The 12,334-nt window shown below is 42.1% G+C and overlaps 1 protein-coding gene across 1 annotated transcript in view; it reads left to right on the top strand.

Annotated features, from left to right (window-relative positions):
• LOC132766769 (von Willebrand factor A domain-containing protein 7-like) overlaps window positions 1-11,225 on the top strand; it is a 29,264-nt gene extending 18,039 nt beyond the window's left edge. The window contains exons 12-18 of the mRNA XM_060761076.2: window positions 321-493; window positions 3,588-3,702; window positions 4,865-5,069; window positions 5,375-5,456; window positions 6,799-7,019; window positions 9,558-9,676; window positions 11,065-11,225. Of these exons, the coding sequence (XP_060617059.2) occupies window positions 321-493; window positions 3,588-3,702; window positions 4,865-5,069; window positions 5,375-5,456; window positions 6,799-7,019; window positions 9,558-9,663 (902 nt within the window). The 3' untranslated portion in view covers window positions 9,664-9,676; window positions 11,065-11,225. The remainder of the gene's footprint in view (window positions 1-320; window positions 494-3,587; window positions 3,703-4,864; window positions 5,070-5,374; window positions 5,457-6,798; window positions 7,020-9,557; window positions 9,677-11,064) is intronic.
• The last annotated feature ends 1,109 nt before the right edge of the window (window positions 11,226-12,334 follow it).

The following is a 12,334-nucleotide window of genomic DNA, read 5'->3' as shown; positions in this document are numbered from 1 at the left end:
AACACCAGAGGCACTCCAAGTGGCCAGCTACTGGTCAAAGGACATTTAATCAACTACCAAGCTTGCAAATTTTGTGTTTTGTCTGTCTGTTTGTTTGTTTTGTTCTGTTAGAATTGTAATACAATTGACTGGTTGCCCTGACACGACAAAAAAAAAATTACTGTGCATTGTGATAGGGCTCTGGCTAAACATTGTGCTCAGAAAAAACATGCTTCTTTCTGTCTTTGAGAAGCAAACAGGAGGAAAATCCAAATGCTTCATGGAGTAGGCAGTGATAGGGAAGTTGTTGCTCTGCTACTCTCATGCATTTTTTTCCTCAGGTGCAAACTACACATTCTCCATGAAGGTGATGGGAGATGCTAACGGTGCCAAGGTCCACCGCCTGGCCTACATTAATGGTCAAGGGAGCCCCATAGGCTCTGTGGCTTTGACCCAAACCTCTGATGCCTTTGGCAACATCTTGGCCATTGCCCCAATTATCTTGAACGCTCCGGTACGTGCCCTTTCCTTCCCAGAAACTAGAGATATGATGAATTACTACTTTCATTGAAGAGATTGATAAATTAATGGCTTGTGATCAAGGATATTAGAAAGAATGGTGGTACAGGCAGTCCCCAAGTTACAAACAAGATAGGTTCTGTAGGTTTGTTCTTAAGCTGAATTTGTTTGTAAGCTGAAACAAATATATTTTAAGTGTAACACCATCAATATCGATATCGAGAGAGAGAGAGAGAGAGAGAGAGAGAGATCTACCGTTTTGGAGTTTGTTTTGCTGTCTGTGATCCTGTTCAGAAGATTTCACCTCTACTTTATTTATATATTAATAATAATACTTTATTTATATTCCGCTCTATCTCTCCAAAGGTTTTCATATATGTATTTTATAATTCTGTTTTTATTTATTTATTTATTTATTTTATTTTATTTACTTTACTTGTATACCGCAATTTCTCAGCCTTGTAGGCGACTCAACGCGGTTTACAACAAGAGCAAAAGTCAATCCAACAGCATACAAAATGTAAAAACCATTAATAGCATAATATACAAAATGACACATCAATAACAACACATTAACGTCTCGTAACTAGAATCGTGATCCAATTCATCTTCCATAATTCAGTTTCCTATATTCATCATGTACATTGCATTGTTTAACCGAACGCCTGTTCGAACAGCCAGGTTTTTAGGTTTCTTCGAAACACCATTAACGAAGGGGCTGATCTAATGTCCATGGGAAGGGCATTCCACAGCCGAGGGGCCACCACAGAAAAGGCCCTGTCCCTCGTCCCCGCCAGCATTGCCTGTGATGCAGGCGGGATCGAGAGCAGGGTCTCCCCAGAAGATCTTAGAGTCCTGGTGGGTTCATAAGCAGAGATACGTTTGGATAGGTAGCTTGGGCTAGATAGATAGATAGATAGATAGATAGATCTACCGCTTTGGAGTTTGTTTTGCTGTCTGTGATCCTGTTCAGAAGATTTCACCTCTATTTTATTTATATATTAATAATAATACTTTATTTATATTCCGCTCTATCTCTCCAAAGGTTTTGATGTATGTATTTTATCATTCTGTTTTAAATGTTTGTTGTAATTTTTACATTGTTTTAATAGCATCGAATAGCTGCCTATGTTGTGAAGCTGCCTTGAGTCACCTTGGGGTTTGAGAAAGGCAGGATAGAAATATCATAAATAAATAAATAAATAAATAAATAAATAAATAAAATTCAATGCAATGCCATATAATCAAGTTCATGGCACTCCAAAGTGTCACCACTACTGCACAGAGAATCATGGGTTGCCCTCTTTCTCCCCTCTTTGGAAGAACTTTCTAAGCCCAGCAGCCTTAACAAAGCTCAGAGCGTCCTTGGGGGATCCATCTCACCCAGCATATTCTTTTTTTTTTTTTGAAGTATTGCCACCTGGCAGACAGTACAGGGTGACAAAGACAAGGACAAACAGACTGAGAGATAGCCTTTATCCTAGAGCTATGACTATGTTGAACTCCATGGTTTCACATTGATGTGGCATTGAGGGTTGTGCAGTGGTGGTTGAGGTATGGAGAGATGGGTGTGTTGTTTTTGTGGTGTGTGCTGGGGAAGGCATTTAATTTTGTTGTGCAATAGTACAATGCTAATACAGCTATTATATTATATGAATCTGCATTCTGAAACTATATGGCAGTGTAGATGGGACCAGGGGCGGCTCATCCATTACGCGAAGTAAGCGGTCGCAGAACACTTTTTTTTGCCAGGGGTGCAGAGGCGCCTCTGTAAATGCCCCTCAACCGCCACTTGAGGAGCGCCCCCTCAGCTCACAACAGCCCTAGCAGTCCGGGGGGAGCCTTGGCTTCCTTGCCTCGCTGCCGGGCGATCCTCTTCCCAAAGGGGCCGGGCCCTTGACCCTCGCCTAGCCCCTCTCATTCCTGCTCCACCCGTCCACCGGGTACTCGAGCAGAGCCGGCGCTCAATCGTTCTCCGCATTCGATCCCTTCCCCATGACAGGCTTCCTTTCCCAATCCCCCGGCACTCCACCGGCACTCCGCCTCCCCTCCTCTCCCCAATCCGCGGGTGGGCCAAGGGGCGGAGCCGCCACGTCTGGCCCGCTTCGGGTCTGGAGGCGTGTCTGAAGACTCCAGCGTGCGCACCAAAAGTCGCCTCTTCTCCTGACTTTCTCTTCAGCCATTGGGACCAAGAGAGGGAGAGAGAGAGAGAGAGAGACCCTCCGTCTGGAGGTATCTCCCACCTCCGCTCCCTCCTTTGTTTTTGTGCCTACCTTCAGGAAAGGTGGGCATCTCCGCCTCTCTCTCTCTCTCTCTCTCTCTCTCTCTTGGTCCCAATGGCTTAGGAGAAAGTCAAGAGAAGAGGTGACTTTTGGTGCACACGCCGGGGTCTTCAGGCATGCCTCCAGACCCAAAGCGGGCCAGGCAAGGGAGCAAATGCGGCAAGTGTAGTTACTGGGATGTATAGTTCACCTACAATCAAAGAGCATTCTGAACTCCACCAATGATGGAATTGAACCAAATATGGCACACAGAACTCCCACGACGTACAGAAAATATATATCAATGATTGGTTGGGGGGGGGGGGCACCAAAATACTGTTTGCTTACCGTTGAAAATTACCTAGGGCCGCCTCTGGATGGGACCTGAATGGGCCCCTATTATGGTGACTGGAAATCCCCCTGGAATATTAAAAGAGTAATTAAGGGTATGGATGGAATGTGTTATGGAACAGTGTGTCCAGCCTTTGGTCTGCCAGCCACTTGGGACTTCAACTCCCAGAAGCCCCAGCTTTGCCAACTAACAAGAATTCTGGGAGCTGAGATCCCAAACACCTAGAGGACCAAAGGTTGAGGACCATTGTTTTTTAGAACAAAATTTAGAACTGCAGCTATCTGCTTTGAAATCTGGTCTAGAATCTGGAATAGATTCACCACTGAACTGATCTAAAAGCCACCAGCCACTGCAGTATCTAACCATAGATCATGGTGAGAGCCTTTCTCATCAGTTTCTTACATACATCAAGGTATACAGGGACATTGTAAAAGATCTTCAGCAACATTTCAGTTTTCTTCTTTGTCAACTTTTAGACTACCCTGCTGATCGTAGAAGGCCTCTCTCCAGGCGGGCTTCCTTTTTCACGAGTGAGCGCTGAACCCATCAACACGGAGTCAGTCCAGATCTTGCCCTTGCCAGGTCAAAATGGTGAGTTGGAAAGGATAACTCTTGAGTTCCTTTCATTCTGTTTCCACATCAAACATTAAATTTCAGCTACAGAACTGTCTGCAGTCAGATTTCAAAATGCTTCAATGTATGTTGAATTTTGGATATATTTTTTTCATATTTTGGAATATTTGCCTATACATATTGAGAACTTTGGGAGATGTTGGGACCCAAGTTCAAACATGAACTTCCTAACTGTTTCATATACACTTTCTACACATAGCCTGAAGATCATTTTACACACAATATTTTGGGTATTAAATGAAATAAAGTTTGTAAACACTGTCCAAAAAAAACCTGACCAAAAATATCACTGTCTCAACCACAAGTATGTAAAGTTTGGATTTTGGAGGACTTTGGATTTCCAGATAAGGGGAATTCAACCTGTGTAGGGTTAAAGCAGTATACCAAAATGAACTGGCATTATAATGTTTTATGTAGATCACATGTGTAAGGCCCCCAGGCCAAATCCAGCTCACCATGTTATTTTATCTGCCCGGTCAAACTTTGAATGTCAGGGCAATATAGTTGTATTTATATAGTCATCCAATTACAAATAACATTTTAAAGGCAACCACAAGGTTGATGTGACCCATGGTGAAAATGAGACACTCCTAGATATTGTATAATTATTTGTTTAATGGTTATTGCATTAATTGTTCATGTAACTGCATCGAATTGCTGCCTATCTAAGCCGTCCTGAGTCCCCCTTTCAGGGTAGAGAAGAGACGGGATATAAATACTAGAAATAAATAATAAATAATGTTGTCCTTTTGATTTTTCATTTTACCCTTCTATTTGTGTTTGATTTTATGGAACCCCTGAAGAAGGCCACTGAAATATATGCAATGCCTGAAACACCCTGGGCTTTTGCCAAAAAGAAAAAGAAAAAAAACAACCATCCACTGAGAGCTTGGAGATGCATCTCCTGTGGACTTCATGAAAATCCATACATATCTCCCTGCAAATTGATACTGATGCATCCAGTTTCACACAGTTTGTATCAGTTTTGCTGATACGAAAAAAGATCAATGTGGGAACAACAAACCATCACCCACCATCTTAATGCTGAGTGTGGCATCTTGCAGTCTAAGCAAAGTATTGTGCTGCCTACCTTGTGAACATGCTGTTCTGCTTTTCTTAGGGACACTGTCACCTGGAGAGACCTTGGAGCTCTCTGTCGTGGTGGTGAATGATGGGCCAGCAGCTTCATTCTCTTTCAATGTCTTGGATGACCTGGGTTTCCTGAAAAGCTTCAAACCAGCATCAAGCTCTTTGGCTGAAGGAAAAAACATCACACTCACTGCAACTTTCATGGCATCTGGAACAGTCAGTGGCTTTGCTTCCAGGTAAGTTTGCTATGAAGGAACTAGGCAAGGTTTCAAGGTGTATCACTGAACACTAAAGTTGGGTTGTCAAGGCGACCATACTGGCCATTTCTATTTATGGTTGCGAAAACTGAACAGTGAAGAAAGAGAAAATCATCTAGACAGGGCATTCGAGTCTGATGGATTAGGATGTGATAACACTGAGTGTTTGAGCTGTGTTTCTGGAGTGTACTAGGTGACCTGGTACAGTAGATGCCACTTTGTACATACACCTCACCTATGGATACACACACACTATTCATATAAACCCTTACATGTTCTTCCAGCATTGCAACGTTCACTGCAAAGAGCCCAACAGCCCAGAACTACCTGAAGCTGCCCATCACAGTCATTCCTGAGACAGCCCTGGTGAGTTTGATCTCTGTATTGCCTCTTCGTGATTACTGCTAATACGTTCAGATAAAGGTTCTTAATTTCAGTCTCCCAAAAACTATGTCACACAAGTTGCCATGTTAGGGTTAGAAGGCATGATCACCAAGTTTGCAGATAACACCGCATTGGGAGGGATAGCCAATACTCCAGAAGACAGGAGCAGAATTCAAAATGATCTGAACAGATTAGAGAGATGGGCCAAAACTAACAAAATGAAGTTCAACAGAGTCAAATGCAAGATACTCCACTTAGGCAGAAAAAACGAAAGGCAAAGATACAGAATGGGGGACACCTGACTCGAGAGCAGTACGTGTGAAAAAGATCTTGGAGTCTTCGTGGACAACAAGTTAAACATGAGCCAACAATGTGATGCGGTGGCAAAAAAAGCAGATTATAGTATACACATAAAGACAAACATTCAATGCCTTTTTACACAGTGAACAACAATATACAATACACAGACAAAGGTAAAGACCTTCCCCTTTTCATCTCTGGCGTCTGGAGGCGATACTCAACTCCGGCCATGGGGAGGTGCTCTTGTTCAATTTTTCCATGCTGAGGAGCCTGTTGTCCAGAGACATCTTTGATCGTGTTGCTGGCATGTCTGCATGGGCGCCCTTTTACCTTCCCACTGAGGCGGTATCTATTGATCTACTTGCATTGCATGCTTTCGAACTGCGAGGTTGGCAGAAGCTAGGGCTAACAGTCGGGAGCTCACCCCGACTTGTGGTTTTGAACTGCCAACACTCTGGTCAGCAGATTTCCTGCTGCAGTGCATTGGAATTTAAAAAAAAAAGTACTATGCAAACGAACACACACACAACACAGCCCAAAAGGTCCTTTCCCCAATGCAAGCTAACCTTTAAAAAGGTAAAGGTAGTCCCCTGACATTAAGTCCAGTCATGTCTGACTCTGGGGTGTGGTGCTCATCTCCATTTCTAAGCCGAAGAGCCAGCGTTATCCGTAGACACCTCCAAGGTCATGTGGCCGGCATGACTGCATGGAGCGCCGTTACCTTCCCACCGGAGTGGTACCTATTGATCTACTCACATTTGCATGTTTTCAAACTGCTAGGTTGGCAGAAGCTAGGGCTGACAGTGGAAGCTCACGCCGCTCCCCGGAATCGAACCTGCGACCTTTCGATCAACAAGCTCAGCAGCTCAGTGCTTTAACCCACTGCGCCACCGGGGGCTCCATAAGCTAACCTTACTAATACATAAAAGTAAACTTACAAAGTCTCTTCAAATATATATTGTGTGGACATTGATATGCACTGATGGGGGCTACTCACTCATGAGTATTGCTAACTCACCAACAGGAAACAGACGAGACTCCTCCGGTCTACAAGCTGCTAGATTTCTACATGCCTTGCACTGTCAAACTCCAGCAAAAGCCCGTCTGCTCTGGGCACAGTTGGCGAATGAGGTTTTCTGCTATGGATGCTGAGAGTGCCGTCACTGTCCGAGTCAATGCAAACCCCACCAGTCTGTCATGCAGCCCCCAAGGAACCGACGGCAAAGATGTTATCTGTCACTATCAGTATGTACATCTATTGTTTTCAAGAAATCCGACTTAAGATTTTGTTTTTAAAGTATAGTTGCATAATACTTTTAATTATGATCCACTATAAGATATAAGATATAAGATAGTTAGCTGAAGGTTCAGTAGAGAAAAGAGATCTCAAAGTTTCATCCTATAGGATTACTGGTTACCATTTGTTTATTTTATTGAGGCAGAATATAAATATTATTAGATAGAGGTATATATATAGACTTTCCTATCTTTGGCATCTTGGAGGTTGTGCTCAGTTCCGGCCACTAGTGCGGGTGATATTGCTCCAATTTTCCTGCCAAAGAGCATTATTCATAAACTTGATTGAATTGCTTGCATTTTCCTGGCATTTCTTCATGGGTGCCTTAAATATCTCCCCTTTATTTATTTATTTATTTATTTACGATATTTATAACCCGCCTTTCTCAACCATATGGTGACTCAAGGCGAGTTACAGGTTGGCACAATTTGATCCCATGCATTCATAAAATGCAGTTTAAAACAATCAACATAACAATATAAAACATATATAAAAACCATTAAAACATATAGTCATCGGTGTCATCTTGTTAAAGCATCCTCCAATCACATCATCTGGCCATTCCATGTCCATTGTCCATAGTTTCATGTTATCTATTCTGCTGCAATCTCAAAAGCTTGCTCAAAGAGCCAAGTTTTTACCTTTTTACGGAAAGTCAGGAGGGAGGGGGATGATTTAATATCCCTGGGAAGGGAGTTCCACAGCTGGGGGGCCACCACTGAGAAGGCCCTGTCTCTCATCCCCGCCAATAATGCCTGCAATGCAGGCGGGATGATGAGCAGGGTCTTCCTAGACGATCTTAAGCTCCTAGATGGTTCATAGGAGGAGATACGTTCGGACAAGTAAGCTGGGCCAGAACCGTTTAGGGCTTTATAGGCTAAAGCCAGCACTTTGAATTGTGCCTGATAGCAAACTGGCAGCCAGTGGAGCTGATGCAACAGACCCCATGGATCCACTAATCTAGTGCTTCCAGGTGTTGAAATTCTTCTGATGGTGAATTTCTCTTTTGCTGGCTGATTGTGGTATTTTAAATGGCACATGTTCAAAATAGAAAAACAACACCCAGAGAAGGGTAATATGTGTCCTTTGGGACCACTAAAGTAATATCAATACCTCTCACAACCCACTCTGAGGAACTACTTCAAATATTCCTTCTTCCCACTGGTCTCTTTTCTAAAAATTAGCCAACTGCGCCCTCTTGAGGTTAAGATCTGCTCAGCAAAGACAATCAGCAAAAATGCATGGCTTGGCTTTGCAAAAATGCTTGCTACCGTATATACTCGAGTATAAGCCGACCCAAATATAAACCGAGCAACCTAATTTTAACACAAAAAACTGGAAAAAATGTATTGACTCGAGTATAAGCCAAGGGTGAGAAATGTAGCTGCTACTGGTAATCATCAGTAGGTTAAATGTTTTTGAGTATTCACATAAAACTGTAATTTAAGATAAGACTGTCCAACTCTGATTCAACCATTATTTTAACCTCCTTCAATGTAAATGTGCTTACCTATTAACTATAATGATAGAATAAAATAATAACATGGAATAACATGGAATAAAAATAATAATAGAGTAAATAATGGAAATTTAATAATAATAGTAATGGGTTGTTGTAGGTTTTTCCGGGCTATATGGCCATGTTCTGGAGGCAATTTTTCTCCTGACGTTTCACCTGCATCTATGGCAAGCATCCTCAGAGGTAATGAGGACCTCATTACCTCTGAGGATGCTTGCCATAGATGCAGGCGAAACGTCCGGCCATGAAAGCCTTCGATAATACAATAATAGTAATAATAATAATAAAGTAATAAATGTAATAATAACAATAATAGAGTAAAATAATAAATGCAATAAATATAATAATACATTAAAATAATGTAAATGTAATAATAGAGTAAAATAATAAATGTAATAATAGAGTAAAATAATGTAAATGTCATAATATTAATAGAGTAAAATAATAAATGTAATAAAAATAATATTAATAGCAGAGTAAAATAATAAATATAAATAACCTTGACTCAAGTATAAGCCGAGGGGATTTTTTCAGCCTAAAAAAGGGGCTGAAAAACTAGGCTTATACTTGAGTATATGCAGTAATTCTGGCTACGGTGAAAGTTAAGGTTTACAATTATCTCTCCTAGGCTGGGTTCCTAGTATATCTGGTCATGTTCCCTGAATCTTGAACCACATTTCTTCAGGGATTTTATTTATTCTAGTTTCATTGCTTCCAGGGTGTAGAATGAAGGTACTTAAACATCACCGTCACAGCTCAATGCTCTGGAATCCTGGGAGCTGTAATGTTAGCAGGTCTTTAGCCTTCTTTGCCAAAGGATGCTGGTGACTCATCAAACTACAATTCCCATGATTTCTCAGCATTGGCCATTAAAGTGATGCCAATGTATATTACTTAATGTAATGTCTTTCCTTCTTACACTTGAGCCCTTTATTTACCTATCTCCCACATTTTTCCCAATTTATAGGTCAGACTGCTGTTCTCCATATGCAGAAGTCCAGATGAGTGATGAAAAAGGAAACACAGAGACTCTCAAAATAGACTACCGGCGCTCACGTTCCTCAGCAGCCTAATGGGTTGCAAAATGTATGAATCTATCTTTGTTTATTTACTTAATACGACTACTGCTAGTCATCTTCTCCTAGTAAAGACCTCAACATCTTTTTGGGCTTCAATGCTATACAATTCAATTGACTATGTGCTTATTACGAATGGATTATTATTTGTTTGGTACTGTATACAGTCATAAGTCTAAAAATTGGACCTCCCAAACATAGACAAACTTATTCATAAATCTATATGAGTACTATCCCTTAATTTTTATCAAGGGAGGGAGGGAGAGAGAAGAGGAAGAAAAGGAAGAGGAGGAGGAGTATAGAATCATAAATTCATAGAGTTGGAAGAGAGCTCATGGGCCATCCAGTCATCCAGGCGTCCCCTGGGCAACGTCCTTGCAGATGGCCAATTCTCTCACACCAGAAGCGACTTGCAATTTCTCAAGTCGCTCCTGACACGATAAAAAAAATCCAGTCCAAACCCCTTCCAAGGAGCAGGACAATCACATTCAAAGCACCCCTGACAAATAGCCATCCAGCCTCTGCTTAAAAGCCTCCAAAGAAGGAGTCTCCAGCACAGTCCAGGACAGAGAGTTCCACTGCTGAACAGCTCTCACAGTTAGGAAGTTCTTCCTAATGTTCAAGTAGAATCTCCTTTCCTGTAGTTTGAAGCCATTGTTCCATGTCCTAGTCTCCAGGGCAGCAGAAAACATGCCTGCTCTCTCCTCCCTGTGACTTCCCCTCACATATTTATACATGGGTCTCATCATGTCTCCTCTCAGCCTTCCCTTCTGCAGGCTAAACATGCCCAGCTCTTTAAGCCACTCCTCATAGGGCTTGTTCTCCAGACCCTGGATCATTTTAGTCGTCCTCCTCTGGGCACATTCCAGCTTGTCAACATCTCCCTTCAATTGCAGTGCCCAGAATTGGACACAGTGTTCCAGGTGTTCAGGAGGAGGAGACCTAAGCATCTGGGGTGGGTTGTATAGGAAAAGGTGATCCTGTAGGGAATGTGGGCACAAACCATGTAGGACATTAAAAGTCAAAACCAACACTTTGTGCTTTGCCTGGAAACTAATTGGCAACCAATGGAGTGACTTTAGTATCCGGGTAATATGCTCACTCCTGGATGTACCTGTTACTAGTCTGTCTGTTGTGCTTTGAACTAATTGGAGCTTTCAAACTTGGTACACAGCTAGCCAAAGTAAAGCACATTGCACAAGTCCAACCTCGAGGTTACTAACACATGTACTACCACCTTTAGGTCCTTCGGTTCTAGGAAGCAGCGCAGCTGGCATTTCAGTCAAAGCTAGTAGTGAGCACTCTCTGGGAGTCTTATTAATGTAGTAGAGAGAGGAAGTGCCATGACACATTTTTTCACACCTAATCAATTTCTCCTTTTGTTCCTCATTCTGGCAGGTGACATCTATGACATAACAACACCTACAGCCAGTAGCTTTTTATGGATCATGTTTCTGCTTTCTTGAGATCATTTCTACCAGCAAGGAAAGGTTATCCAGAAGTGGTTAGTTCCCTGTTTACATGCCTTCCCTATTGCACACAGAGTCAAATAAAATAAACTTCAGGTAGCAATTATTTCTGTTTCTAATTCCTCTTAAAATATACTTAAGCTTAGAATAAGGTGGTTTGAAAGCCCCAGGTTTGGATATTCAGGTATGCACCCTCCTGTTTCCAGGGTGAAAGACCTTCTAGCCGCTCACCTTACGCCAAGAAAACCAACCTGTAAGAGAAGGTGTCTTCTTCCTCTCCCTGCTGAAAACAGAGAAAGATATCACTTCCATTTCACTCTGGAGATGCTAAAAGAGCTCCCTTGGTGTAAGATGGAATCCATTGTTGCACCTCAGAGTAGATTCACCTTGCTGAAGACACCAAACTGCACACAGCCAGAAATCTTTATAGTTAAGATAAAAAGATAAAAAGTTCTTAAAGGCAAAGGTTAATGTTTCAACAGATCAATATAATATAGCACTTGAAGCTTAATCTAAAAAGGCACAAGCAAAGCAAAAACCCAAGAGAACATGACAAAGTCCTGAAACCATGAACACAAGAACCGTAGGATAATCCAGACAAGCAAAGGCAAGCTTCTTAGTTGAACACAAAGTTGCTTTGACAAAGGTTTGGTCTCAAACATGAAGGCGTTTCTTTGGCCTCTGGCCTCCCTCTTGTTAGCTATTCTCTCACTCCTTCGAACTCGAATTCCAAATGGTTAGCCCGATCTAAGGTTCCCATTTCGTCAAGGTCAGTAGGTTGGTTAGTGTCAGCCTGTTTCCCTGCTTGCTCATTATCAGGCTGAGAACTGCCTTCCTTCTCTGAGTCAATCTGCACCTTCACCTGGCTATTTTCAGTATCAACACTCATGCCTTGCTGTGGGAAACTGCACTTTTTCATTGTCTATAACAGGGATATCTATAACAGGGACATCTTGAACCAAACTGTGAACCTGAGTCCCATCATCCTCATCAGAGACACTCTGTGATTCCAGCTGAGTCACAACATCCATGGGAGATGGGGCTGTAGTGTTTGTGTATGTATATATGTGTGTGTATTACTAGAGGGTGTACATAATGGTACCAGTTCTGTTTGGATCTTGAAAGCTAAATGTTCAACCCTTATGAGTACTTGGATGAGAGGCCACCAAGGAACACCACGCCTATATTTCAGGGGAACT

This window comes from Anolis sagrei, chromosome 2 (assembly GCF_037176765.1).
Source record: "Anolis sagrei isolate rAnoSag1 chromosome 2, rAnoSag1.mat, whole genome shotgun sequence".
Taxonomy (NCBI): domain Eukaryota; kingdom Metazoa; phylum Chordata; class Lepidosauria; order Squamata; family Dactyloidae; genus Anolis; species Anolis sagrei.
This window is presented reverse-complemented; position numbering and strand designations above follow the sequence as displayed.